Source organism: Lissotriton helveticus, chromosome 2_1, assembly GCF_964261635.1.
Source record: "Lissotriton helveticus chromosome 2_1, aLisHel1.1, whole genome shotgun sequence".
NCBI lineage: Eukaryota > Metazoa > Chordata > Amphibia > Caudata > Salamandridae > Lissotriton > Lissotriton helveticus.
In genome coordinates this window covers 335,384,377-335,409,066 of record NC_136059.1, presented here as the reverse complement: position 1 = coordinate 335,409,066, position 24,690 = coordinate 335,384,377, and the positions used below count along the sequence as shown (strand labels likewise).

The window sequence follows — 24,690 nt, the reverse complement described above, 5'->3', positions numbered from 1 at the left end:
CATCATCTCTACTATATTCGGTTTGCTGTATTTTCTCCAGAAAATCAAATTAAGTATGCAAACTTAATATTTACCATCCAATTTTAAATTGTTTCACGTGCACAGAAAATTTAGGATTTTCAATTTTATATATTGCTCCTTTAGGCATACTTCATTATTCCGCTAATATTCAATTTTCTAAACAGTCGTGGTCTCCCTATGTAGGGGGATGCGGACCACAGGGGGTCTGCAGACCACTGGTTAAGAAGCTTTGGTATAGAGAAAGGTATCTAGAACGAGAACTCCGGTCCACAGCTTATTTTTTGTAGGACTCCTTTTAGGAAGTGCTATTCACTGGAATCAAAGGCTTTGCTTTTGCAAAGGTTTATATCACTAAAGGGCTACCCATATCCTTTAAGTATTCCTTTTTAGGTCGAGTATTTATACTCGAACCTATTACATCTGAACCAAAGTCTCTTGAACCAGCAGATTTCCTACAAGGCATGTTGTGCACTCGAGCATGAAGCTTCCCCAGGTGCGCGCCTGGCCTCGCACACCACCGTCTACATGAGCCCCCTCGCAGCCGTCGCACGCCAACACAACCTCAACATCATCTCCTACGCCGACGACACCCAGCTGATCCTCTCCCTCACCAACGACCCCGCCGCCGCCAGAGCCAACCTACACGAAGGGATGACAGACGTAGCCAAGTGGATGATGAACAGCCGCCTGAAACTGAACTCGGACAAGACGGAAGTCCTCATCCTGGGATCCTCACCCTCCGCCTGGGACGACTCCTGGTGGCCCCCCGCCCTGGGCAGCGCTCCCAAACCAACAGACCACGCACGCAACCTGGGCTTCATCCTGGACTCCTCCCTCTCCATGACCAGACAAATCAACGCCGTCTCCTCGTCATGCTTCAACATCCTGCGCATGCTACGTAAGATCTTCCGATGGATCCCCACCGAGACCAGGAAGACGGTCACCCAGGCCCTCGTCACCAGCCGTCTGGACCACGGCAACTCCCTCTACGCCGGTACCACCGCCAAACTCCAGAAGAGACTCCAGCGGATCCAGAACGCCTCAGCACGACTCATCCTGGACATCCCCCGTCGCAGCCACATCTCCGGACACCTGAGAGACCTGCACTGGCTCCCAGTCAACAAGAGAATCACCTTCCGTCTCCTTACCCACGCACACAAAGCCCTACACAACCAAGGCCCAGGATACCTCAACAGCCGCCTCAACTTCTACGCTCCCACACGCCAGCTTCGATCGACCGTCCACGCCCTCGCCACCGTCCCCCGCTTCCGAAAAGCCACCAGAGGGGGAAGGTCCTTCTCCTACCTGGCCGCCAAGACCTGGAACTCCCTCCCGACCCACCTCCGCCTGACCCAGGACCACCTCGCCTTCAGGAAGCAGCTCAAGACCTGGCTGTTCGAGCAGTAGCGGACCCCCCTCCCCTAGCGCCTTGAGACCCTCCGGGTGAGTAGTGCGCTATATAAATGCTTTGATTGATTGATTGATTGACCATCAAAGGCTTCTGCTCACCCTCACTCACACCCCATCCCCATATGCTCCTTTCCTCCCTCCCACTCGCTGGCTCCCCCGCCCCCCCCCCCCCACATCAGGCTCTTGAAGCGCGACGCTTCACCAGCGCTTGTGTTCTAGAGCTGTAAAATACTCAGTGCTTCCCCAGTTCACAACATGCACTATTTACCTACTCCTGAACTCTGAATGATATCTCTGTGCCTGCACCCAGTGCTCTCAGGAGACATATCACCATGTGCACCCATCATGCTAGCAGCATTTTTCGTCCTGTTTCACATTGCCCTCTGTTGCTCTTGCATATGGTTATGGATGACTCTTTAGTTATGTCAATGCGTGTTGTTTGTTGTGTATATGTAGGTAGGCATACATGCTCATATGTTGTGTGCTTCCATTTGCATGCAGTATGCAAAAGGTAGAATTTATTGGCTTTGTAAATGCTTATTGAATGTGTTGACCAAATGAATCAAGCATTGATTCTCATCAGTTGTCAATTAAATGTGTGTAACCTGATGCCACTAAAGATTAATATAGTTATCTTTTAATAATGCCTTTTCTTTGCAGGCTGGAATATTTCAAGAATTCAATGTTCAAGATGACGATGCTTCTGTAACCTTTCGTATCAATCTCACAGTGCTTTTAGACTGCTTGACCATTTTTGGTGGAAGTGCATTACCAGGTAAGACCAGCATGATTGTGGGTACCGATTCTTAGATCGTTTTCTTAGAGGGTACAGCTTAAGTCTCGTAATGCACTCTGTTCAACATTAGGCCCTTCTGCTAGCTTCCATATTTTTATAGCTCATGGGGTTGCTACATTGTTATTTTCTTTCTAAGACAGCACCAGATGCAAGCCCGCATGCAGTCATTAATGGGTGTGATCACTTTCACCTCACGTGCTATAACTATGCAGATGACACACAAATACTCCATCAGTAAAGCACCAAAGACATTGGAAACTCACAAATTATCAGTTGTCTCAGAGCTGTGGATCAATGGATGACTCAAATTGAATGCTTCCAAAACGGAAATACTCATGTGTGGCGAGTGGAAAAATTAAGATCCACTAACCGCCTAGCCTGATTGTCTGGGAACACCGCCTAGAGTATCAAAGGAAGTAAGAAACCTTGGAATTACCATGGACTCCAAGCTATCAATGAATGCCCAAGTGGACAAACTAGCAAGGTCAAGCTTCGTTACTATAGCAACTCTGCAACACATCTTCCGCCACCTGGGATTTCCACACAAGGTCCAGGCTACCATCTCTCTTGTTCTGTCTAAACTCCAGGGGCGGTTCCTCCGCTAAGGCGGAGGAGCTTCGCCACACTGCTTTCAGAACAGTGCAGAGGAAAAATAAAATGATAATAACGGGACCTTATTATCATTTTATTTTTCCTGTTCCTATGTGCGGGGAGGGCGGGGCTGGCCAGAGCAGGGGGCAGAGTGGTGAGCACACTTTTTTTGGCCAGCCATCTTGGCTGCATTATACAGCCTGGTGGGGAACATGCCCTGGCTCCTTGCCCCTGTCTGAGCGCCAAACCACTGTGCTCAGACCAATCACAACGCTGCATTGCAGCTTTGTGATTGGCTTAGGGGAACGAATCACATCGCTGATTGGCGGAGAGCCTGGGTGCTCGGAGGAGAGGCTGCAGAGAGGCAGTGACTGGTGACGCGAGCAAGAGATAAGTTTTCTGTTATTTATTTATTTTCTTCCCAAACCCAATACCACTACTATGATCCCCAAAATAACCATTTCAAGACTCTACCCTCCACTATCCCTCCTTGCATCATCTCATACCTCTTTTACTTTTCAGATCTCCCAAACCCTTTCCTCTGACTCTTCCCCCTCCACCTCCCCTTTACTCATCCCAAACCCCCTCCTACTGCTAAGAACTAAAAAAAGAAAGAATTCTAGACCCTTCCCTCTTCTATCCCTCCACTATCCTTTTCAATCCAAATAACAGACTAACACATACACCTCGCAAATTGACTTCATATTTCACTATACTAATTTACCACTAATTCTTTTTGGGTTCCGGAGTAGCATGCTACTCGGCAAAAAAGTGCTTTGATGCCTCGTATGCGGTAGTAAGCACTATATAAATGCAATTACAATAAAATTACAATGGAGCAAAAAAGCGAGACCTTTCGCCTTAGCCATTGATTTTTTTCTAGCAAGTGCTTTGAGCTGAAGGAATACCTCCTTAGCACATGTATAATGACCAGGTCAAGTGTCAGGAAGTTAATCTCAGTGCAGGTAGAGTACCATACATTGAGATTTGGGAAGTGCCCTTATTTCAGGTGACTTTTTTATTCAGGTCTCAAGGTTTTGCTTCCTGTCCTCTGTTATAGTCTGATGAAGAGCTCTTGGTGGGAGCAGGGGTTTACCTGAGGGGATTGAGGAGGGCGCTTTGGCATTGGCAGAACATTGAGTTCCATGAGTTGGCCCTCGGGCACCTATAGAGTGCTTCACATTAAGGTAGCCCAGTACAGTCGGGGCGTAAAACAGGCCATGCAGCCCCTGCGTTGCGGGGGGCCCCCGTACTACAGGTTCCCCTGTACTACAGGTTCCCCCCCCACCCAGTGGAAGCCAGCAAGTGCGAAGCCTCTTCATCATGATGGTGCGCATGCCCGGCCTCAGACTAGTGTTGTTAATTAAATCAAATTCAGGACTGAATGAAATGGTGCGCAAGTTCAACTAGGCTGTGCGCAAGCGCGGGCCCCGGCCGGGCCTCTGAGGTACAGCTCCTCAGTAATTAAATGGTGGGTGAGAGGGTGCGCGGTGCGCAATTGTCTCCACATCTGCACAAGTCCAGGGTGGGGCTGGTGACCAATCCCATTGCATTTGTCATGCGCATTGCGGTGCTGCAATTGAAGTGTGTGTGACTTGTGAAGTGAGGCAGCCACGCCAGAGAAGGACCGTCCGTCACTCACCGACCATAATAATTTAAATCATTACAAGAGCCCCTGCCTGCCTGGCTAGCCTTGCTCTTGCCCTGTCTCGCGCCTACCTCTGAAGCTGCAGGCCAGGCCTCAGCCGTCGGCATCAGCCCTTCAGGTGAGTCAGAGACAGAGTCTGTCAGAGGCAGGAGTGGTCCTTGGGTGGTGTCGAGCCAAAGATCCTAATTTTTGGGATCAGGTAGGGCATCATGGTGGGGCAGGGCCAGGAATAAAAGTACAAGTTTACAACATAATATAGTGTAGGCCCAGTGAGTAACACAAGCCCCTGTGAGGCTCTTCATTTTATTAATTTATTTATTTATTTTTATTTTGAAAGTTTTATATAGCGCAAACAAGATCTTTGCAGATATCCGAGCGCTTTACAATGCAGTGAATACCAACAAGAGAGTGAAAAGCAGGTCATTAGGGAGTAAAATAGTACAGGTACAACAATAATGCAAATATTACAAATACATGAGTGCATAGATAGTCAGGTAAGACAAAAATACAGGTAAAACACCTAATCGTAGGGATCGAGCGGAATAATACAGATCAGTGCAGAGTCTTTACAGATCCACATTAATAGGTCAGATGTATTTGGCCATGAGAATAGCTTTTACTTCTTTCTTAAAGAGTGTGAAGGAGGAGATGAGCCTGGTTTCAGGAGGGAGTGAGTCCCAAATCCTGGGTGCCATTCCTGAGAAAGAGCGTTTATAAGTTTTTTCCTTCCGGAATCTTCGAGGTTTTAGCAGAAGATTGATTGTGCCTCTAGTGTTTCTAGAGCCGCCAGAGATTGACAGCTTCTGAGTGAGGTATCCGGGAGAGCTCAGGTGTACAGCCTTGTATGTCATGCAGGCTATTTTCAGATGTATTCTGGCTTCAAAAGGCAGCCAGTTCAAGGATTTCAAGTCAGGGGAGATATGCGAGTGTTTTTTTGACCCAGTGATGAGTCTCGCTGCAGCGTTTAGAGAAGCTCTTAAGGGTGCAGTAGTCGTTAGCGGGAGACCGCAGAGGGCGATGCTGCCGTATTCAATTTGTGGGATTACTAGTGCTTGTACTGCAGTTTGGAAGTCTTTGGCTGGCAGAAAGGGTTTAAGTTTCCTCAGGGTATTGATTTGGAAGTTCGCTCCCTTAGTAGCCTTGCTGATATGATGCTGCATGTTGAGATTGGAGTCGAGAGTTATGCCTAGAGATTTAGCTGAATCCACTATGGTGGGTTGGACATTGAGTGCAGTTAGCTGTTTAAGCCAGGTTTGAGTGGTAGAGATCTTCGCGGGAGGTGAGATCAGAAGGAACTCTGTTTTCAGAGCATTGAGTTTGAGATGATTGTCGGCAAGCCAGGATTGGGTGTTTCTGATCGTTGAATTCAGGAGTAAAATGTCATTGGGGGATTGTAATTTGAGATATAGTTGGGTGTCATCTGCGTACATGTGAAAAAGTACATTGGATGCTTGTAGCAAGGTGTGTTGAAATCTAGTTTGTGAGCTGAACATCATCCGCGCCATCTTGTCCATTTCCTCAGACACACGCGCAAATATGCACAGCAGCCATTTTAGGTGCCATGGCCTCCCTGCCTACTGCCGATAGCCAGCGCGTCTCACCCCCTCACTCCCCGGCCTCGCAAGCACACACCCCCCCCTTGACAGCCCCGGTCTCTCCTGCTTGGGCTCTAAATGCACCTCCAGCGCGACCCTGCCTCCGAGCCACATCCCGTGCTGAACCCCCACACCCTTTCATCTCATTCATAAAACAGGCCCTTTGATAACCTCTTCCTCCTTGCCCGATTGTTCGGCCTGATCCCAGGCCATCACTTAGCCCAGCAGATGCAGTTTATTGTCCCTACAGTAGGACCTCGCCTCACTTCAAAGGAGCGGGGATTAATCAATGCCCTCACACCCCAGATCCGATCGATTACCCGCATTTCTGTTCCCAGCGGAATGTCCAGCTGCGCGATAGCCATCATGCTGAGATTAGGGGTGGGGACTCCTACTGTAGATATGTGTGGGAACGGGCCTGAACCGGGGATTTCAAAGATGCCTTTTCCGTACTTCAAAGCAATACCACGGATGTCACAAATGTAATAAAGCCATAAAACTGTATAAGAGGCCAGGCCTCAGAGATGCGGGTAGAGCACCTCGAAACGATACCTCGTTGTCTGATCTGATGTGTTCTGCTCCGTCGGAAATAAACTCCTGTTTCCTGCCTACCAGTCTCCAGCGCCTGCCTCTTTATTTGATAATCGTGAGTTGGGTGAGAAGGGGCTGACGCCGGGCAAACACTGAAAGGGGTAATCAACCTGATCTGCCTGAACCCTTTGTTTAACAATTGGCGTCCCAAACGTGGGGCCCATCAGCGACACGTGGATCCAGAGGGAGAGGTCCTGACGACGGAGTGAACGACTGCAACGATCGGGAAGTGCACCTGCCCGATAGACCCTCGTCTGGCAGCCGATTATCCGAACTTCACTGGTTCCGAACAGACCTCTCTCGAGTGATCTACGGTCCTGACTGGGAACCATCAGGAGTGCCGCGACAGAAGATAGAGGACGATCGGGCACTGGAATCGGAAGACAGGAAACTGTCCATGCGGTCCGGGTAAGGTCATGTAACACGACAAACTGTGAAATATTTGATTGATTGGGAAATACTAGTATTACTCTCCGAATTGTTGGTTCTCTTGGAGATTCTCTGTCTGCAAACGGAGAGGAATAGAAAGTATTCTCTCTTCCTTTGCAGGTAGTGAAGGGTAGGTAACGCAGGCTTTTGCCGCCGTTGTAATCCGTCGTGCCTATCTTTCTCCCCCACTGATTGATTGGTTGCCCGAACATTGTTTGTTCGAGGATTGCTTTCTCGAGAATTCTCTGTCTACAAACGGGGAAGGATAAAAGTATCCTGTCCTCCTTTGCAGATAGTGAAGAATAGGTAACGCAGGCTTTTGCCCCCGTTGTAACCCGTCGTGCCTATTTCTTTCTCGCCACTGATTGTTTGATTGAACGGACATTGATTGTTCGATATTGGTTCTGTGGAGGTATTCTCTGCTTACAAATAACGTGGAATAGAGATATTCTGTCTAGTCTTTGTAAAAAGTGAAAGGGTAGGTAGCGCAGGCTTTTGCCCCCGTTGTAACCCGTCGCGCCTATTTTATTCCTCATTTGATTGATTGATTGTTTGTCCGAACATTGACTGTTTGGAATTGGTTCTCTCTCTCTGGGTATTCCCTATTTGCGAATACTGTAGAATAGAAATATTCTGTCTAGTCTTCGCAAAGTAGTGAAGGATAGGTAGTGCAGACTTTTGTCCCCATTGTAACCCGTCATGCCTATCTTCTCCCCATTGTTCAGTAGTTGGTTCAGCCCGGACCGCTTATTAGAGGTGGATCATCCGGCTCCTCTGGAGGGCACCCCTAATAAGGACATGTTTTTAAAGTATGGACTAGTCGCCGTAGCTTATAGTAAGTTATGGCATAAATATACTAAAAAGGATCTGGAAAGTCAGTGGCCACTGATAGGATCCTTCGATGACGCAAAAATAAGCGTGCTGGAAACAGCCCTTTGTAACAATAAAACAACGCCCACTATGCTTGATAGTTTCGGCATGTGGCGCAAAGAAACAGAACAACGAAAGAAAAGAGAAGAAGCAAGAATAGGAAAAGAGTTACGAAAGGCAGCCCACCTGATCGCTAAGAAACTAGAAGAAGAAATAAAAGAAAGAAAGGAGGCCAGACAAAAGCAGGAATCTGAGTCGGCAGGCCAATGCCCTGTTAGGACCCCCTCTACGCTCTACCCTGAGCTACCCTCCAAACAACGGGCGAACGATGAGTTACTGCTAGGTCCTCCGATCATCTACATGCCCCCCCCATATGCCCCCTCCCAACCTCTAGTACAGCACCTGCCAGCCACGAGTGCAAATGAGAATGACCTTGGAGCTGGTACCCCAGCCCTCACGGCCTCCGCACCGACCGCATTAGTAACGACATCAGATGAGCTCGAGACTAGCAAACCGCCACCAGCCAGACTGAGTAGATTGAGCAAAGATGAGCGGGATGGAATTGACAAGATAGTAAAGACACTGGTAGAACGGAAGGAGAGCGAAGAATACACGATAGATATGCACAATTCACATGCCGGTAGTCACAGACGGCATTTAGTTTTACGGTTTAGCTACCACACTCTGAACGCATATGAGGATAGGTATCAGAATCAGGGTCCTGCTAAACTGACAGCTTTATATAGAAAAGTCAATGTTGGAGACGAGGCTGAGCATGACGTGACGGACCTCTTCATGCAAACGCTTGAGGTCTTCGCCACCTCACGGAACAGAAACCAGAAGTTAAGATTACAGTCCCTGACACGACTGGGTCCTCATCAGAAGTAGCCACCACTATGATGCCTATCAGAGAAGCCGACCCCTACTGGGTTCCCCCGCGAGGTCAGGGAACAAACGACGATATCAACCACGCAGATGCAAAGGGGAGGGTTGTGTACAACTGGGTTTATCAACCATGGGATCGGCAAGATATTTTAACTTTTAGGCAAACCCTGCCCGACAGCATTTTATACCGAACTAGGTACAGCCTTGGGTTCAACAATAATGACTCTAGGGGACATTGACTTGTTTTTCGGGCTATGTCTGCCGGCTGACGTGTGGAAGCAAATCCGGAAAACCGACCACACAGATCTGTTCGGACATACCTGGAATCAACTCAGTGAAATAGATAGACAGCGAGAGCCCGGAAAGAAACCTGTAAAAGACATACTGGAACTCCCGGACAAAATAGTTCAGAAGCTAAAGACATTGATCCCAGAGAAGAAGGTAGACTGGTCGATAGTCACGGCTTGCCGTCAGAAACTCCAGGAAGACGTATCAGAATACTTCTCCCGATTTGAGACGGTGTTCTCCGACTACAGTGGCCAAGACATGACCACTGCAACCGGACAACACCTATTCGTGCAAAACTACGTAAAGGGTCTATCGCAAGAGGTCTCCCAAAAGTTACAGACGAGCGAGAGTAGTTGGGGGGCCTCCAAACCTGCAGCTATCCTTCAGATGGCTCAGTACTACGAACACCAAAAGAACGAGAACAATAGGGCGACAGAGAAAAAGAAAAAGGACTTGAAAGAACGAGTGATGATTGCTCAATTGCAAGGAGTGACGACAGGAAGGGAACAGTATAGAGGAAACTACCAGTCGAATGCCCCTAGAAATCCACCCCCTAGAGACCGCACACCCACACCCGGCACTCCACGAACAGACCTCGATGAGAACCAGTGTGCGTTTTGCAAAGGATTTGGCCATTGGAAATCTCAATGTCCGGTTCTCCTGGAAATGATTACAAATAAAGAGACGAGGGACATGACGAATGGCCCCAGGACTAGAGGGCAGGGACGAGGGCACACCCACGACACCAACAATGACAGACCTGGCAGACCGAACACGTTTGACCGTCCCCGTTAGAATCAGTGCCAACAGTCTGACTGCGACAATGCCCACGACTTTGCATAGGACTGCCAAGGGCAAGGAAGGGATCCAGTCGAGCTCTATGTTGAACAGCAAGGTCCTTATGTCACCGCTAAGATCCTAGGTACAAAGTCTCCATTCCTGGTAGACACTGGCGCGACACGTAGTGCGTTATCTAAACGACTGATTCCAAGGGCACCCTTGTCTGGCTCACACATAACATCAATAGGCTTTGATGGAACGCCCTCCACTAACCCCTTATCCGCACCGGTCTCCTTCGACTTGGACAGTAACCCCACTGACACGACGTTTCTGCTTTCCTCCAATACCCCCGATGCCATTATGGGACTTGACTTACTGAAACATTTCCGAGCTACTATCAGGTGTTCACAAGACGGAGTTCGAGTCATTCTGTACGATAACCCGACTCTGCTCAGACCTCATCCCGCATGACACATGTTCTCCATCTCTGACACTGACGCATCCTTACTTGACTCTCTAACCCTGTATCTGTGGGCTAAAACTGACGCTGATGTAGGACGAATGATGATCGACCCCGTGCGCATAACTGTTCGCCAAGATGCGACACTCCCAAAACTCCCACAGTATCGGATATCGCCCGAAGGTGAGAAGGCATTGGTAATGATAATCCAGTCCCTGGTAGAGGCAGGAGTGGTAGAGGAAGTAGTCAGCAATATTTGCAACAGCCCTATCCTACCCATTGTGAAGAAGCAGGGCGAGGGAGATGAGAAAGTGTACCGCTTCATCATCGACCTTCGAGAGGTCAACAAGGTAGTTGTACCTCAGTACCCCGTAGTCTCAGATATCGCCACCATTCTGACCCTGATTCCTTCCACAGCCACCACCTTCACTGTAATAGACCTCAAGAACGCTTTCTTCTCCATCCCCATCCACCCAGACAGCCGCTACCTTTTCGGCTTCACGTTAAAATCCCGCTCATATAGATTTTGTAGAGCTCCCCAAGGTTACACTGAAAGTCCCAGCATCTATAGCCAGGCCCTCAAGAGACAGCTGGACGCCGTTCAGCTACCGGAGGGAGTGGTGTTGATACAGTACGTCGATGACATCCTTTTGGCGGCCGACACCACTCCACTTGCAGTCACAGCCACCATCCAACTCCTGCACTTCCTCGCGGAAAATGGCCACAAGGTCTCCAAGAAGAAGTTGCAATTCTGCCAACCCCAGGTCACCTACCTAGGCCACCTCTTGTCCAAAGACGGGAGAAAGCTTACACCCGATCGAATTCAGGCCATTCTAGAAACCCCTGTCCCAAAGACCCAGAAACAAGTCCGCTCCCTGGTAGGCCTCACCTCCTTCTGCCGGCAGTGGTTGGCAAATTTCAGCCTCATTGTAAAGCCACTACTTTCCCTACTAGCCAAAGATGTCCCCTTCACACTCCCTTGGACCCCCGAATGCCAATCCTCCTTCAAAGAACTTCGAGACGCCCTTTGTTCTGCGCCAGTCCTAGGAACCCCCGATTACACCAAGCCCTTCTCTCTCTACACTCACGAAAGGGAGGGGTGCGCTTTGTCTGTCCTAACTCAAACTATTGGCCCCAAGCAACGACCATGTGCCTATTTCTCTGCCACCCTTGACCCCGTAGCGAGAGCCTTGCCTGCCTGCCTTCGAGCCGTAGCTGCCGCTGCTGTCTCTATCCGACAAAGTGAGGGGATCGTACTCTCGAATTCCCTCACGGTATTAGTGCCCCATGCTGTTGACACCCTCCTAAACCAGACTAAGACGCAACACCTGACTAGCGCACGACTGACCGGATACGAACTGACTCTGCTTGCACCCCACATCACGCTGAAAAGATGCACCACACTGAACCCAGCCACCTTGTTGCCCCTGCCCGAAAACGACCCAAATGTCCCCCCCATACATGACTGTGTGACCCTCACAGATGAACAGACTAGGAGTAGAGTTGACCTCCGAGACACCGCCTTCACAGACCCTGACGGAGAGCTATGGGTAGACGGCTCTTGCATAAAACTCCCCGACGGCACCACCTCAGCTGCCTATGCAGTTACCACAGCCCGAACTGTAGTTGAAACCGCCCGCATCACGCAACGATCCGCACAGGCGGCAGAACTGATTGCCCTCACACGAGCATGTATTATAGCGACAGGAACTACGGCAAACATTTACACGGACAGCCAGTACGCCTTCGGAGTGGTTCACCATTTTGGACTCTTGTGGAGAGAAAGGGGATTCTTGACGTCCCACGGCACGCCCATCCTCCACGGAGATCTAGTCTCCGCCCTGATTGAAGCAGTTCTCCTCCCCAAACGATTAGCTGTAATCAAATGCCAGGCACACAGGAAGGTGACAGACTTAGTCGGACAGGGAAACGCACTGGCCGACATCACCGCCCGAACCACAGCTGAGAATAGGACGACGACACGCATGTATGTGACCAGGTCACAAGCAGAAAAATGGACTGACGCTAGGGAAACGATTAGGGACATCCAGATGGCCAGCTCACCACACAAATTGACTGAATGGACACGGGTGGGAATGAAAGACGATGAAGGCTGCTGGCGGACAAAGGACACTAACAAATGGTTGCTACCCAATTCATACCTGATCCCCATACTGACTATGGCTCACTCCCCTGCACACATAGGATCTGCCCCCATGACCGAACTCGTCTCCAAGGTCTGGCACAACAACAAAATCCCCGACGCAGCCAGACGCCTGGTCCAGCATTGCCTTATCTGCCTGCAACATAACCCTGGGAAAGGAACTGTGGTACCCCGGGGAGGGTTTGGGGTCCCCGACCATCCTTTTGAGGTCCTCCAGATGGACTACATCCAACTAGAAAGATGCCAAAGCCTGAAGTATGTATTAGTCATTGTGTGTGCTTTCAGCAAATGGGTAGAAGCCTATCCAACCCGTGATAACACTGCCATGACCACTGCCAAGGTACTGCTGAAAGAGTTTTTCCCTCGCTACGGTCTTTGTCGAATTCTATGGAGCGACAACGGCCCCCACTTCATCGCTGAAGTTATCCAACTAATCTTGAAAGGGTTGGGTGTAAAACAGAGGTTTCATGCAGTCTTTCACCCCCAATCTGCTGTCTTAGTTGAGCGACACAACGCCACTCTGAAACTAAAACTGTCGAAGATAGTGGCCACCACAGGACTTAAATGGCCAGATGCCCTCCCACTGGCATTGCTATCGATGCGCTCCACTCCCACTAAGCACCATTTGACCCCCTACGAGGTTGTATTTGGGCGACCGATGAACCTCTGGACTGCCCCTAAACCGACCTCCATTCACGACGTCCCGGACGTCCTACTGTCTGATTACTTGTGCAAATTGACTAAAACACTGTCTGTCATTCATCAGCAGGTGCAGCAGGCCATCCCCGATGCTTCCAGGGGTCCGGGTCACGATATCCAACCGGGGGATTATGTGCTGATCCGAAATTTCCAACGGGCAAAGAGTCTGGAACCCCGGTGGACGGGCCCCTGGCAAGTACTGATCACCACCCGGACGGCTCTTCGAGTGGAGGGGAAACGACACTGGCTGCACGCACACCACTGTAAGAAGGTCTCCTCGACCCTGGCCACGACAGAAAACGTCAGCACCCAAGAAGAACTGCTGAACCGGCCATCACTGAACTGTTATCCTGATACCGAGGCACTTGAACTTGCAAAAATCTCTGATCCCACTGTGCCATCCAGGGAAGGGTATTTCCTGCGTCGAAGGGAGGGAGCTTCGGCTAAGTAGACCACAGACTGAGTTGAACCTCAGAACGGTAGCCTAAACACAACCAAGGGTTACCCGGAGAGAAGCTAAACGAAGTCTGCGGTTCTGCTCACTACCGAGCACCTCGAAGATGATGGAAGCGCCAGATAAGAAGATGATGGAAGCAACCAGAAATACCCACTACCGGAACCCAAAGACTGACAGTATACACAAATCGAAGACAATTGCCCTATTCATTGTCCTCCTCTTTTGCCTCCTCCTCATGACTTCCTTCTGGATCGTGGAAGAGAGCGCACCCGCTCATCAGATATTGCTGACCACTGCACAGCCAACCACTATGAAAGAGCATCACCTGATCTCCCTTTCGCCTCAGCTCCGAGAAAGGCGTAAGGAGTTCTGGAACAATTCCTTCGTGCAACTGTTGCACCAACACAACCTTGCCGCCAACACCACCAACTGCTGGATCTGCGGGTTGCTCCCGCATGCCACCGGACACTCCATCCCTTTCATCCCTTCCCCTTTCTCAGTTCACGGCTCCTGCCTTGCCTGGTTGATTCTCTTGCAAGAGAGCTACAAGGACAACGCCACTTCAGGTCAAACAGTGTCACACTTCTACCATGGGTTCTGGCTGAACAAAACCGGAAGAACATCTGCTCCCTTCTGTCCTTTGACCTCTGGTCCCTCCTTCCAGATGGACATCCCTGCCAAAGAACGAGTCGAAATGCAGGTGTTCCATAATCCAGCCAGACCCACCTCCTCCTACCTACGGAAACGAACTGCTGCCACACTGACTGTGGCCCTGTCTGTTATCAACGTCACGGGCCTCGTGTGCCTCGAAGGCCTGGGAACACAGCTGGTGGGCCACAGTTCCTGCCGCATCACCAGAACATTGGACTCGATTGATCCCCCCTCCTTTGTTGCTTCTCCGAATATGTACTTTGTTTGTGGCACCAAAGCTTACACTTGGCTTCCAAAAGGTTGGGGGGGTACTTGCTACATCGCCTTCGTTCTCCCTCCAACGTACGTGGCCCCAGCAAACCATCACCGGCAGAAGCGCGCAAGAGACATTGAACAAGCCGACTCCACTGGAGCACAGTTCCTGGATGCAGTGAAGGGGCTTGTCCCTCTGTGGGGCCCAATGGCAAACAGCCGCGCCATCCGACACTTGACCCAGGCAGTAGAAACGACCATGAACATCACGGCTGGCATCCTCACTAACAATACGGCCGAGCTTCAGGCAGTCCGCCTGGTGGCTCTTCAGAACCGCCTTGTTCTAGATGTGGTTCTAGCCGACCGTGGAGGAGCATGCCGCATCATCGGGTCTAGCTGTTGCACCTACGTGCCAGATAACTCGCCCTCAGTCTACAAAGCAATCGAGCACCTCCACAGACTTTCCTCGGAGGTTCACCAGGAGCAGGAAGGATGGTCGCTTGGGAGCTGGTTCTGGGGTACTTTGAAGGACTGGGGATGGAGGTTGTTTACATTTATTTTGATACCGGTCGTGGTACTGTGTGGGTGTTGCCTAGGTATTCAATGCTTGCCACCTTTGTGTTCACTCATTGCCAACTGCATGTGCCCTAAGACTTTGGACTTTGGAACTGAACATATGAGTCCCCTCTATGAAGTAGAAATACGTGGCCTTATGGGGATGGATCCGAATTGACAAGTTGGCGAGACATGTTAAAAGGGAGGACTGTTGAAATCTAGTTTGTGAGCTGAACATCATCTGCGCCATCTTGTCCATTTCCTCAGACACACGCGCAAATATGCACAGCAGCCATTTTAGGTGCCATGGCCTCCCTGCCTACTGCCGATAGCCAGCGCGTCTCACCCCCTCACTCCCCGGCCTCGCAAGCACACACCCCCCCCCCCTTGACAGCCCCCGGTCTCTCCTGCTTGGGCCCTAAACGCACCTCCAGCGCGACCCTGCCTCCGAGCCACATCCCGTGCTGAACCCCCCACACCCTTTCATCTCATTCATAAAACAGGCCCTTTGATAACCTCTTCCTCCTTGCCCGATTGTTCGGCCTGATCCCAGGCCATCACTTAGCCCAGCAGATGCAGTTTATTGCCCCTACAGTAGGACCTCGCCTCACTTCAAAGGAGCGGGGATTAATCAATGCCCTCACACCCCAGATCCGATCGATTACCCGCATTTCTGTTCCCAGCGGAATGTCCAGCTGCGCGATAGCCATCATGCTGAGATTAGGGGTGGGGACTCCTACTGTAGATATGTGTGGGAACGGGCCTGAACCGGGGATTCCAAAGATGCCTTTTCCGTACTTCAAAGCAATACCACGGATGTCACAAATGTAATAAAGCCATAAAACTGTGTATAAGAGGCCAGGCCTCAGAGATGCGGGTAGAGCACCTCGAAACGATACCTCGTTGTCTGATCTGATGTGTTCTGCTCCGTCGGAAATAAACTCCTGTTTCCTGCCTTCCAGTCTCCAGCGCCTGCCTCTTTATTTGATAATCGTGAGTTGGGTGAGAAGCGGCTGACGCCGGGCAAACCTTGAAAGGGGTAATCGACCTGATCTGCCTGAGAGGTTCCATAACTAGGTTGAACAAAGTTGGTGATAGGGAGGATCCTTGGGGGACTCCTAACGAAACAGGTATTGGCGAGGACATCTGGTTGATACTCTTGAATTTCTGCGACCTGCTGTGTAAAAAGGAGGTGAACCACTTGAGAACAGTCCCAGATATACCCATTCTTGTGTTCAAAAGTTCGAGTAAATTCTCATGTTTAACAGTGTCGAATGCTGAAGAGAGATCAAGAAGGATGAGGAGGCAAGTATCATTTTGATCTAGGATTTGAAGAGCGTCGTCAATTATGTGAGTCATAGCAGTTTCAGTACTGTGTCCTGCTCGGAAGCCTGATTGATGAGGGTTGAGGAGATCAAACTGATGTGTTTAATCAGTTGTAGTTGTGCGCATTTTTCCAATAGTTTGGCGAGAGTGGGACTATTTGTGATGGTACGGTAGTTGTTTAGGTCGGATGGGTCAGCGGTAGGTTTCTTTAGTAAAGGAGTGACTTGTCCAACTTTGAGGGAGTCTGGGATGGTTCCTTGTTGGAGCGAGCTGTTGATAATTTTGGTCCAGAGTGGAAGGAGCAGTGGGGTGAAATCTTTGACAGCGTTAGCAGGGAGGGGATCCGTGAGGTGATTGGAAGGTTTCAAGGAACTGAGCAGTTTGCCTATTTCTTCTTCGGAGTAGGTGTCAAAGGAGGACCAAGTAGCATTGTTTTTTGGTTCGGTGGGTGTTATGCAGTTGGGTGTGGCGAAGAGGCTTGCGTCAGTGCGGAGATCACTCTTTATTTTGTCAGTTTTTTGGGAAAAGAAAGCGGCGAAGTCTTCACAGGAGGGTGATTCGCATAAAGTACTTAGAGGTTGAGGATGTTCCTTGACTTGTGTTCTGATTAGCTCAAACAGTTTTATTGGGCGGTTTTTTGCTTGGTCGAGCTGGAGGCTAAAGAAGTTTGCTTTTGAGCGCTTTATTTTCCTAAAGTAGGCGTTTCTCTTTTTCCTCAGGATTTTCAGGTGCAGTGCAGAGGGAGCTGTTCTCCAGGTGCGCTCTGCCATTCGCATGGCTCGTCTATCTTCATTGAGACTCCCGTCGTACCATGGATTGGAAATTTTAGCGGAGACTCTTTTTAGCTGCATAGGGGCAGCCTCATTAATTATTGAGGTCATGGCGTTGAGATAGTGGTCCGTCAAGGATTGGACATCTGTAGCGTCCGTAGGAGGGAGCAGGAGGTCGCGGCTGTTTGGGGGTAGGGAGTATGGGTTGAGTTTTTTCAGATCTCTTTTCCAGACTTTAGGTCTGGAGGATTGCCCCGTGTTGAGTTTGACTTTTTCATTGATGAAGAATGTGACAATATGATGGTCTGACCAGTCACATGGTTGGATAGACTCAAGTTGGATAGCGTCCTCTTTGGCAATGATAAGGTCGAGGATAGAGCCTTTCTCGTGGGTCGGGCTGTTGCATATTTGGGTGAGATCTAGGGCGTTGAGGAAGTTTTTAAGGCTATTTACCACCGCATCATTGAGATCATTCCAGTGGAGGTTGAAGTCACCAAGGTATATTTGTGTGAGCTGTCGTCCGGAGTTGGTTGAAATCATGTCCATGATTTGTTGAATGAAGGAGAGGTTGTCTCGGGGTGGGTGATAAATGCCGTGAAGAGAACATATCGGTTTGCCCTCACTGATAATATCGAAGCAAATGTATTCGTGGGAAGTTGGGGAGGGTAGGGACGATGCGGAGACTTTCAGAACAGAAAGGTTGTTCCTGTATATGCATGCGATTCCACCACCTACCTTGCCAGACCTGTCAAGCCTAATGATGTGGTAGTTGGGGGGGACTACAGTAGATGTAGAGGGTGCACAGCGATGTGTCGAAAAAAAATTCTTCAAGGAAATGGTTCTCTCGGTAGGGTGCACTCCTTGGATGCGTTTCCGTCGAAACGCCCAATTAATTCATAACGAGTCGTGTGCGCATGAAACATGCGGGTACATCCCAGGGAGGCACACCTGGGTGGCTCAAAAAACAATGATTCCACTGTAAGTTGAAAGTATTTATTTTTGTTCAAATTATACTTTTTAGTGGTAGGTGATATTGATGTTCATATCAATAACGTTAGATGTATGATCAACAATTCATTTCAAGCATATAGCTCCGATGCATTTCGGGCTAAAACGCCCTTTTTCAAGGAGCGCTGAAAGAAGAAGAAAATAACAATGATGAGGATCGTGTGGATGGGTTACATAGTGAAAATCGTTTCTTCCGTGATTAAAAGTGAATAAGTTTAAGTGACTAGAAGGTGAATGGGGTGAAGACAATGGTTACATATCGCGGTGGTGAAGCGAACGTGAAGGGTAAAGGTATCATGCCCGCGGTTGAATAGTTAAGGTGTGCCGGTTGGCTCAAACTTAAAGCTAAACGTATCGAGAATAAGCAAAGTCGGGAACCAAGTCAGACTACAAACTAGACGAGGTATATTCCTGGGCTGATATATACGCCCAAAGACGTCGCAACCGACCACCTAATACTCAAACAGACACATCATCTTCAGGTAGTGACTCTACCTACCGACCAGCGCGACAAACCGTTCCAAATACCAACACTGAAACCACGGAAAAAACTCCGAGCACTCAAGCCAGTACCTCAACCACCTACGCACAACCTTCATCTCAGGTTCATTTTTTAGCGTCAGGCCCAGAAGTCACCGAAGACTCAGGAGGAGCAAGAAAAAAAGACACGGAGAAAAGTCCACCATTAACCAGAAGTACAGTTTCCAAGAAGGACACCAAACTGAAAAAAGTCACTTAGTCATTAACATTTCCGACACCCAGTTGACTCAACATCAAATCAACTTACTAGAGAAAGGCACATTGTTCATCCCAGTCACCCAAACCAACTTACTTGAACTAGAGGTGTCCACTTTCAAACTCACACGTAAACTCCGTTTACGACATTTTTTCGATAATATCCTCACCAGTCACCCCAACCAAAAACCGGATCAACTCAGAGGCTTACGACCATCTAGTACATATCAAGCCCCTAACAGCCACAAAAGTATTGACCTTTTTGAAAATCTCGTCCGTCAAGAATTATCCAGAATCAACTTCAAAAGGAGATCCAAACATACCAATCTCACACAAAAGGATAAAGATACCTTAAAAAACCTAGCCAACAACACACAAATTAAGTGTACAAAAGCCGACAAAGGTGGAGCCATCGTTATTTTAAACAGCAGTCTTTACAATGAACGCCTACTTGAACACATCCAAGACGATAACATCTATCTGGAACTAGAGTACAATCCTACCAATGAGTTTCAAACCACTCTCTTGAACCTAGTCACTAACGCTCATCAAGCCGGCATCATCGAAGATCGCACCAAAAACTATTTGCTCTGCAACTACCCCAAAAGTCCAGTCATTCACATGGCACTGAAAATACACAAAAATCTTCAAAACCCCCCCTTCAGACCCATCGTATCCACCAAAGGATCAATACATGAACACATCGGTAAATATATCGACAAATATTTACAACCTTCTGTCATCAACATGACGAGTTATATTAAGGACACCACCGAATTTCTCTTGAAACTACAACAAGTGGACATCAGCACCCTTGAATCCATCATACTGTGCACTGCTGATGTCAGTGCATTGTACACTTCGATACCACACCAGGGAGGCATTGAAGCGATCGAACAAGCCTTATCACAAAGTGACATTGAACCATCCATGCAATCGTTCTTAATGGAACCTATGGTATATACCTTATACCACAGTTACTTCCAGCACGACAATAAATGGTATTTACAACTCTCAGGAATGGCGATGGGAAATTGTGCGGCTCCCACGTACGCTAATATATACATGCATAACTACGAACAGCGACACATCTATGACAACCCCCACTTCTTTGACAAAATCAAAATGTACGTTCGGTACATTGATGACCTGTTTTTCATGTGGACCGACACCAAGGAATCTCTCAACGCACCTTTGAATACCCTTAACACCAAGGACGAACGAATTAAGCTCACATGGCTAATGAGCGACACTGAAATTTCATTCCTGGATGTCAACATAAATATCATCAATAAGAAATTCACCACGGATCTACATCGCAAAAGCACAGACCGCAACAATACATTGCACTACTCCAGCTTCCACCAAGAATCTCTGAAAAAACATCTTCCTTTTTAGGTTTTGCCTAGCGAAAGCTGCGCTCTGCGCAGCTTTTTCGCGCAGGCGAAATCCTGTTGAGAACTGTAGGGTGCTTTGGGTCGGCCCTCGTCATTGATTGGCTGGCTCCGTAAACGGAGCCTTGCCATTGGACGAGGGGCCTGTCCGTCAATGCCGGACCAGACACGGGGGCGTTCCTGACATTCTTTGCCTTTTGCCGACGTCACGCGACGCCGGGAACGCCCCCGAGTCTGGTCCGGCATTGCCGGGACCTGCGTTTGCTGAAGTGTCGGGTTTCTTTGCTGTGGCGGAACAAATTGCAGGTAAGCTCAGCCCACACTCTGGTAAGCAGCTAAATTACTCCCAGGTCAATCAGGAACAGGCGCTCTCCCCCCGGGTGCCAGGCTGCCCCCCCCTCGGCCCCTCCATCCTCTCGCGCAGGATCTCCGCCACCGTTCAGCAGGTTCTGCGCGGCGTTAGTACCTTTGTTCCCCCTGGCATGCCTGGCATTCTCAGGGCCCAGCCTGACTACCCACACGTCGAGATGTTAAAGATGGATTTTCGGGCATTATGCGCAGCATTGTGGCGGCCACAAAAAGCGCCGAGTGCACACACAGTTGAGCCGGCCCCTGCCCTGACGCGTTCACATCGAGAAGCTGAGGTTAAATGTTTACGAAAAGCATGGAATCTGCTTGCAGCGGCGGTAGGGGCGAACGGAGGGAGGGGCTGGATTTATCGCTTTGGTTTGGTGATCTGCTGGGTGGTGTGTGGCGAGTGGGAGGGACGGTGGCGCGCCCGCAGATTCCCCCTCTATCACACTCGCCTTCTCTTTAGATCATCGTCATGGTGTAAACAAACAAGCTAAACTCCCGGAGATTTACAGTGCCCGGCGTCCGTGACTTCCTCTGCCGCGCTGTGAGATATTTCCGTACAGGCAGGCTAAGCTCTTTCCATTTTATACCTCAGCGGCTTTATAGCATCTTGAGGATTTTATTTTAAAGTGCCAGCAAACACTCCCTGCGCTCCCCGTTGGAAGTGAGCACGACGCTGCTATCTGCATTGTGCGGCGGGAAACTTCCTGTGTGTATTGATCCCTTGCTGAGAGCACTGTCCGTCATGGGGCTGCTTTGTCTGGCAGTCACTTCCATTTGACTTTGACTGACTGAGGGAGCCTGGTTTATTTGTAAAGGACAACAAGGATTTTCATTTATAATTCCGGCAGCGGGGACGGGTGCTAATGACAGAGCCCTGAATAATGAGGGCGCGGTATTCAAGGCAGGAAGGAGCGCGGCCGGGGTTGCCAAATGCGGCAGCCAGAGACGAGACGGACTGCAGGGAGCGCAGGCGGCGCCGGCACTCAGGGATCCACATCTGCAGCACGCCCTGTGTGACCCTGCACACCCAGAGAGATCCGCAGCACGCCCTGTGTGACCCTGGGCACCCGGAGAGAACTGCATCAGCAGCACGCCCTGTGCGACCCTGGGCACCCGGGGAGAGCCGCATCTGCAGCTCACCCTGTGTGACCCTCGGCACCCGGAGAGATCTGAAGCACGCCCTGTGTGACCCTGGACACCCGGAGAGATGACCGTTGAGGATGGCGCGCCCCTTACGGAGGTCAGACTGCCCATTTCACGTCCTAGAGAGAGGGGGCGAAAGGGAGAGGAGAAGTGGGAAAGTTTGAGATGTCGAAAATGAGTGAGAAAAGTGAACGAAAAGAGAGCGGAGGGCGAAAGAAGACAGGGAGAGAGGCAGTGAGGGACGGAGGCACAGAGGAGAGGAAAATAAGCTGAGCAGTGTAGGGGGTTGGGGGGTGGGGGTGTAGAGAGGCTTGGAAACGGAGACGGGGTATGTTTGTGTTTCGGGTGCACACGCGCGTGAGCGTTTGAGTCACTAGTTGTCTTTTCCGAAATTAATTTTTCAGTTGTCTTTCTTAAATACGCTGATATTCCCTTTCCGTTTGTCTGTTATCTCGGCATTGCTTTATTTTTGTTTTTAAAATGCTTTTGTTGTTGCAGTGAATCATTTTCTGTTTGTGTCATTTAGGGTGGGTCAGATGGGGTTCTAGGCGCCTCCAGGTCAGATTTTCACTTGGGTCGGAGCCTTTGATTTACTGCTTCCTTTCTGGGGTTTTATTGGTGTTGTCGGCTGCGCCGTCCTTTTCTTGTAATTATAATTCGGGAGAAGTAAAGTGAGCACGACCCCGAGTGCTGTGGAGTGGAGTGTGACGTCCAAGTTCAGGTCTGAAGGACGGAGTCAAAGCTTTAACAGCAGCAATATTCAAAGTGCCGCCATAACTACTGGAGTGAAGTGCTGTGTCTTTGGGGTTGGAGGGTTGTGCGGCGATGTCCATTCAGTGCCGCCTGTAACCACCAGTGCAAAGCTCTGTGGAGGTCCCGGGTATATCCCTTCAAAGTGCCACCCGTACCTACCGCTGTAAAGTGCAATGTAAAATGTAACTTGGAGAGGGTCTGGATGTTGAGTGTGACCTGAAGCTTTTATTCCCTGCATAGCAGACAGACATATAGCTCATGCAAGTGGGTTCTAGCCTGCACCAAAATAACAGATACAACTTGGTTTTGTTTTTTCTTGCCTTCTGCCTTTTGATTGTGCCTGTGCCTGTTCCCGCCCCCCCCTCCCGCTGTCCGTGTCTCCGGCCCCACTTGTAAATGCTTGTTTTATTTTTGCAGTATATTTCCTTGGGAAAGCACATGTCTGTAGTTGCATTTGGGGAATGAATCTCTGAAACTGAGATCTGTTTTGAATTTGGGAAGTGCTTCTCTTAGAGACAGCAGCATAGTGTGGGCTGTGAGGGCTGTGTGGGCTGTGAGGGCTGTGAGGGCTGTGAGGGCTGTGTGGGCTGTGTGGGCTGTGTGGGCTGTGTGGGCTGTGTGGGCTGTGTGGGCTGTGAGGGCTGTGAGGGCTGTGAGGGCTGTGAGGGCTGTGAGGGCTGTGAGAGCTGTGAGAGCTGTGAGAGCTGTGTGGGCTGTGTGGGCTGTGAGAGCTGTGAGAGCTGTGTGGGCTGTGAGAGCTGTGTGGGCTGTGAGCGCTGTGAGGGCTGTGAGGGCTGTGAACTGTTGGCAATGTAAATAACAATGCCATTTATTTATAAGTAAAAAAAAAATAAGAAATGTCATGAGCAATGCCAATAGCTCTAACTTTTCCAAAGGCGAAACCATTGCATTGTAAATGCTTGTTCTCAAATGCTACGCATAAAACGTATAGTTTCAGACGAAGACACATGTAAAATCAGATTGAAAGAAATGCAAAATCGCTTCACCGAAAGAGGTTACCCACACACTATCCTCAAAGATGCTCTAACACGTGTTGCAACCATTAGCAGACAAGAAAGCCTGCAAAAAAAACCAGTCAACACCACCAAACGGATGGTTCTCGTATCCAAATATTCAACCACCAGCCACATTTTTTAAAAAATCATCCTCAAATTCTGGCCCATTCTCCAAATGGAACCTGATTTCAGGGAATGCTTTCAAGATCTACCATTGTTTGCATACTCTCGCAGCAATAATCTAAAAGAAATTCTGTCAAAAACACCGGACAGCCACGTTGAATATAAAGGAACCATACCATGTAAAAATTGTAACAATTGCAACTGTATCATCAAAGGCAACACCATACCACATCCGATGAAAGGTAATCCAATCAAACTACATGTCAACGCAACTTGCGATTCAACCAATCTTATCTACGCCATAAAATGTCCATGTGGACAACTATACGTTGGAAAAACTGAAAGAAAAGTCAAAACACGCATGAACGAACATAAGTCAAATATTCGCACCAGAAATTAAAAGTCCAACCTAGCTGTACATTTTAATGAATTCCGTCATACCATTGCTCAACTGCAGTTCATTGTGTTAGAGACAGCTCTCAAAAAAGAGGGAACCGACATTCGCAAATTTCTCTTGAAAAGAGAATTAGAATGGATTTACAGACTGCAGACCCTTAAACCTAACGGACTCAATGACCGGGTCGAATACAGTTGTTTTTTGTAATCAATTTGCAGCATTCGAATGTTATCAGGCACATTGTTCACTTGTATCCACTTTCAAATGGCCACTTTACCTTTTGGTTTCCCGTTCTAAGATGGCCACCACTGTTATTCACTTAACCCTTCGTTTATGTTGATTACACTTCCCGCCTTCTTATTCTTCACTACCCGTAACCCAAACACATCCAGCACGCCAGCAGCGAGACGCATGTTTTCTTGCATGAAGTAAGTTTGCACCCGTAAATTCGTACCCTCGCACTGAACGCTGACACCCGTATTCCCTGAGCACGCCAATAGGGCAGCATGACCTGACTTGGTTTCCG

At 49.2% G+C, this 24,690-nt stretch overlaps 1 protein-coding gene across 2 annotated transcripts in view; it reads left to right on the top strand.

Annotated features, from left to right (window-relative positions):
• Positions 1-24,690, top strand: part of RAD1 (RAD1 checkpoint DNA exonuclease) — a 79,058-nt gene that overhangs the window by 23,327 nt on the left and 31,041 nt on the right. For both annotated transcript variants that reach the window (XR_013607010.1, XM_078674929.1), the window contains exon 3: positions 2,092-2,206. Coding sequence is in view for 1 of the 2 variants with exons in the window: in XM_078674929.1 (XP_078531055.1) it covers positions 2,092-2,206 (115 nt within the window). In the remaining variant the exon portion in view is untranslated. The remainder of the gene's footprint in view (positions 1-2,091; positions 2,207-24,690) is intronic.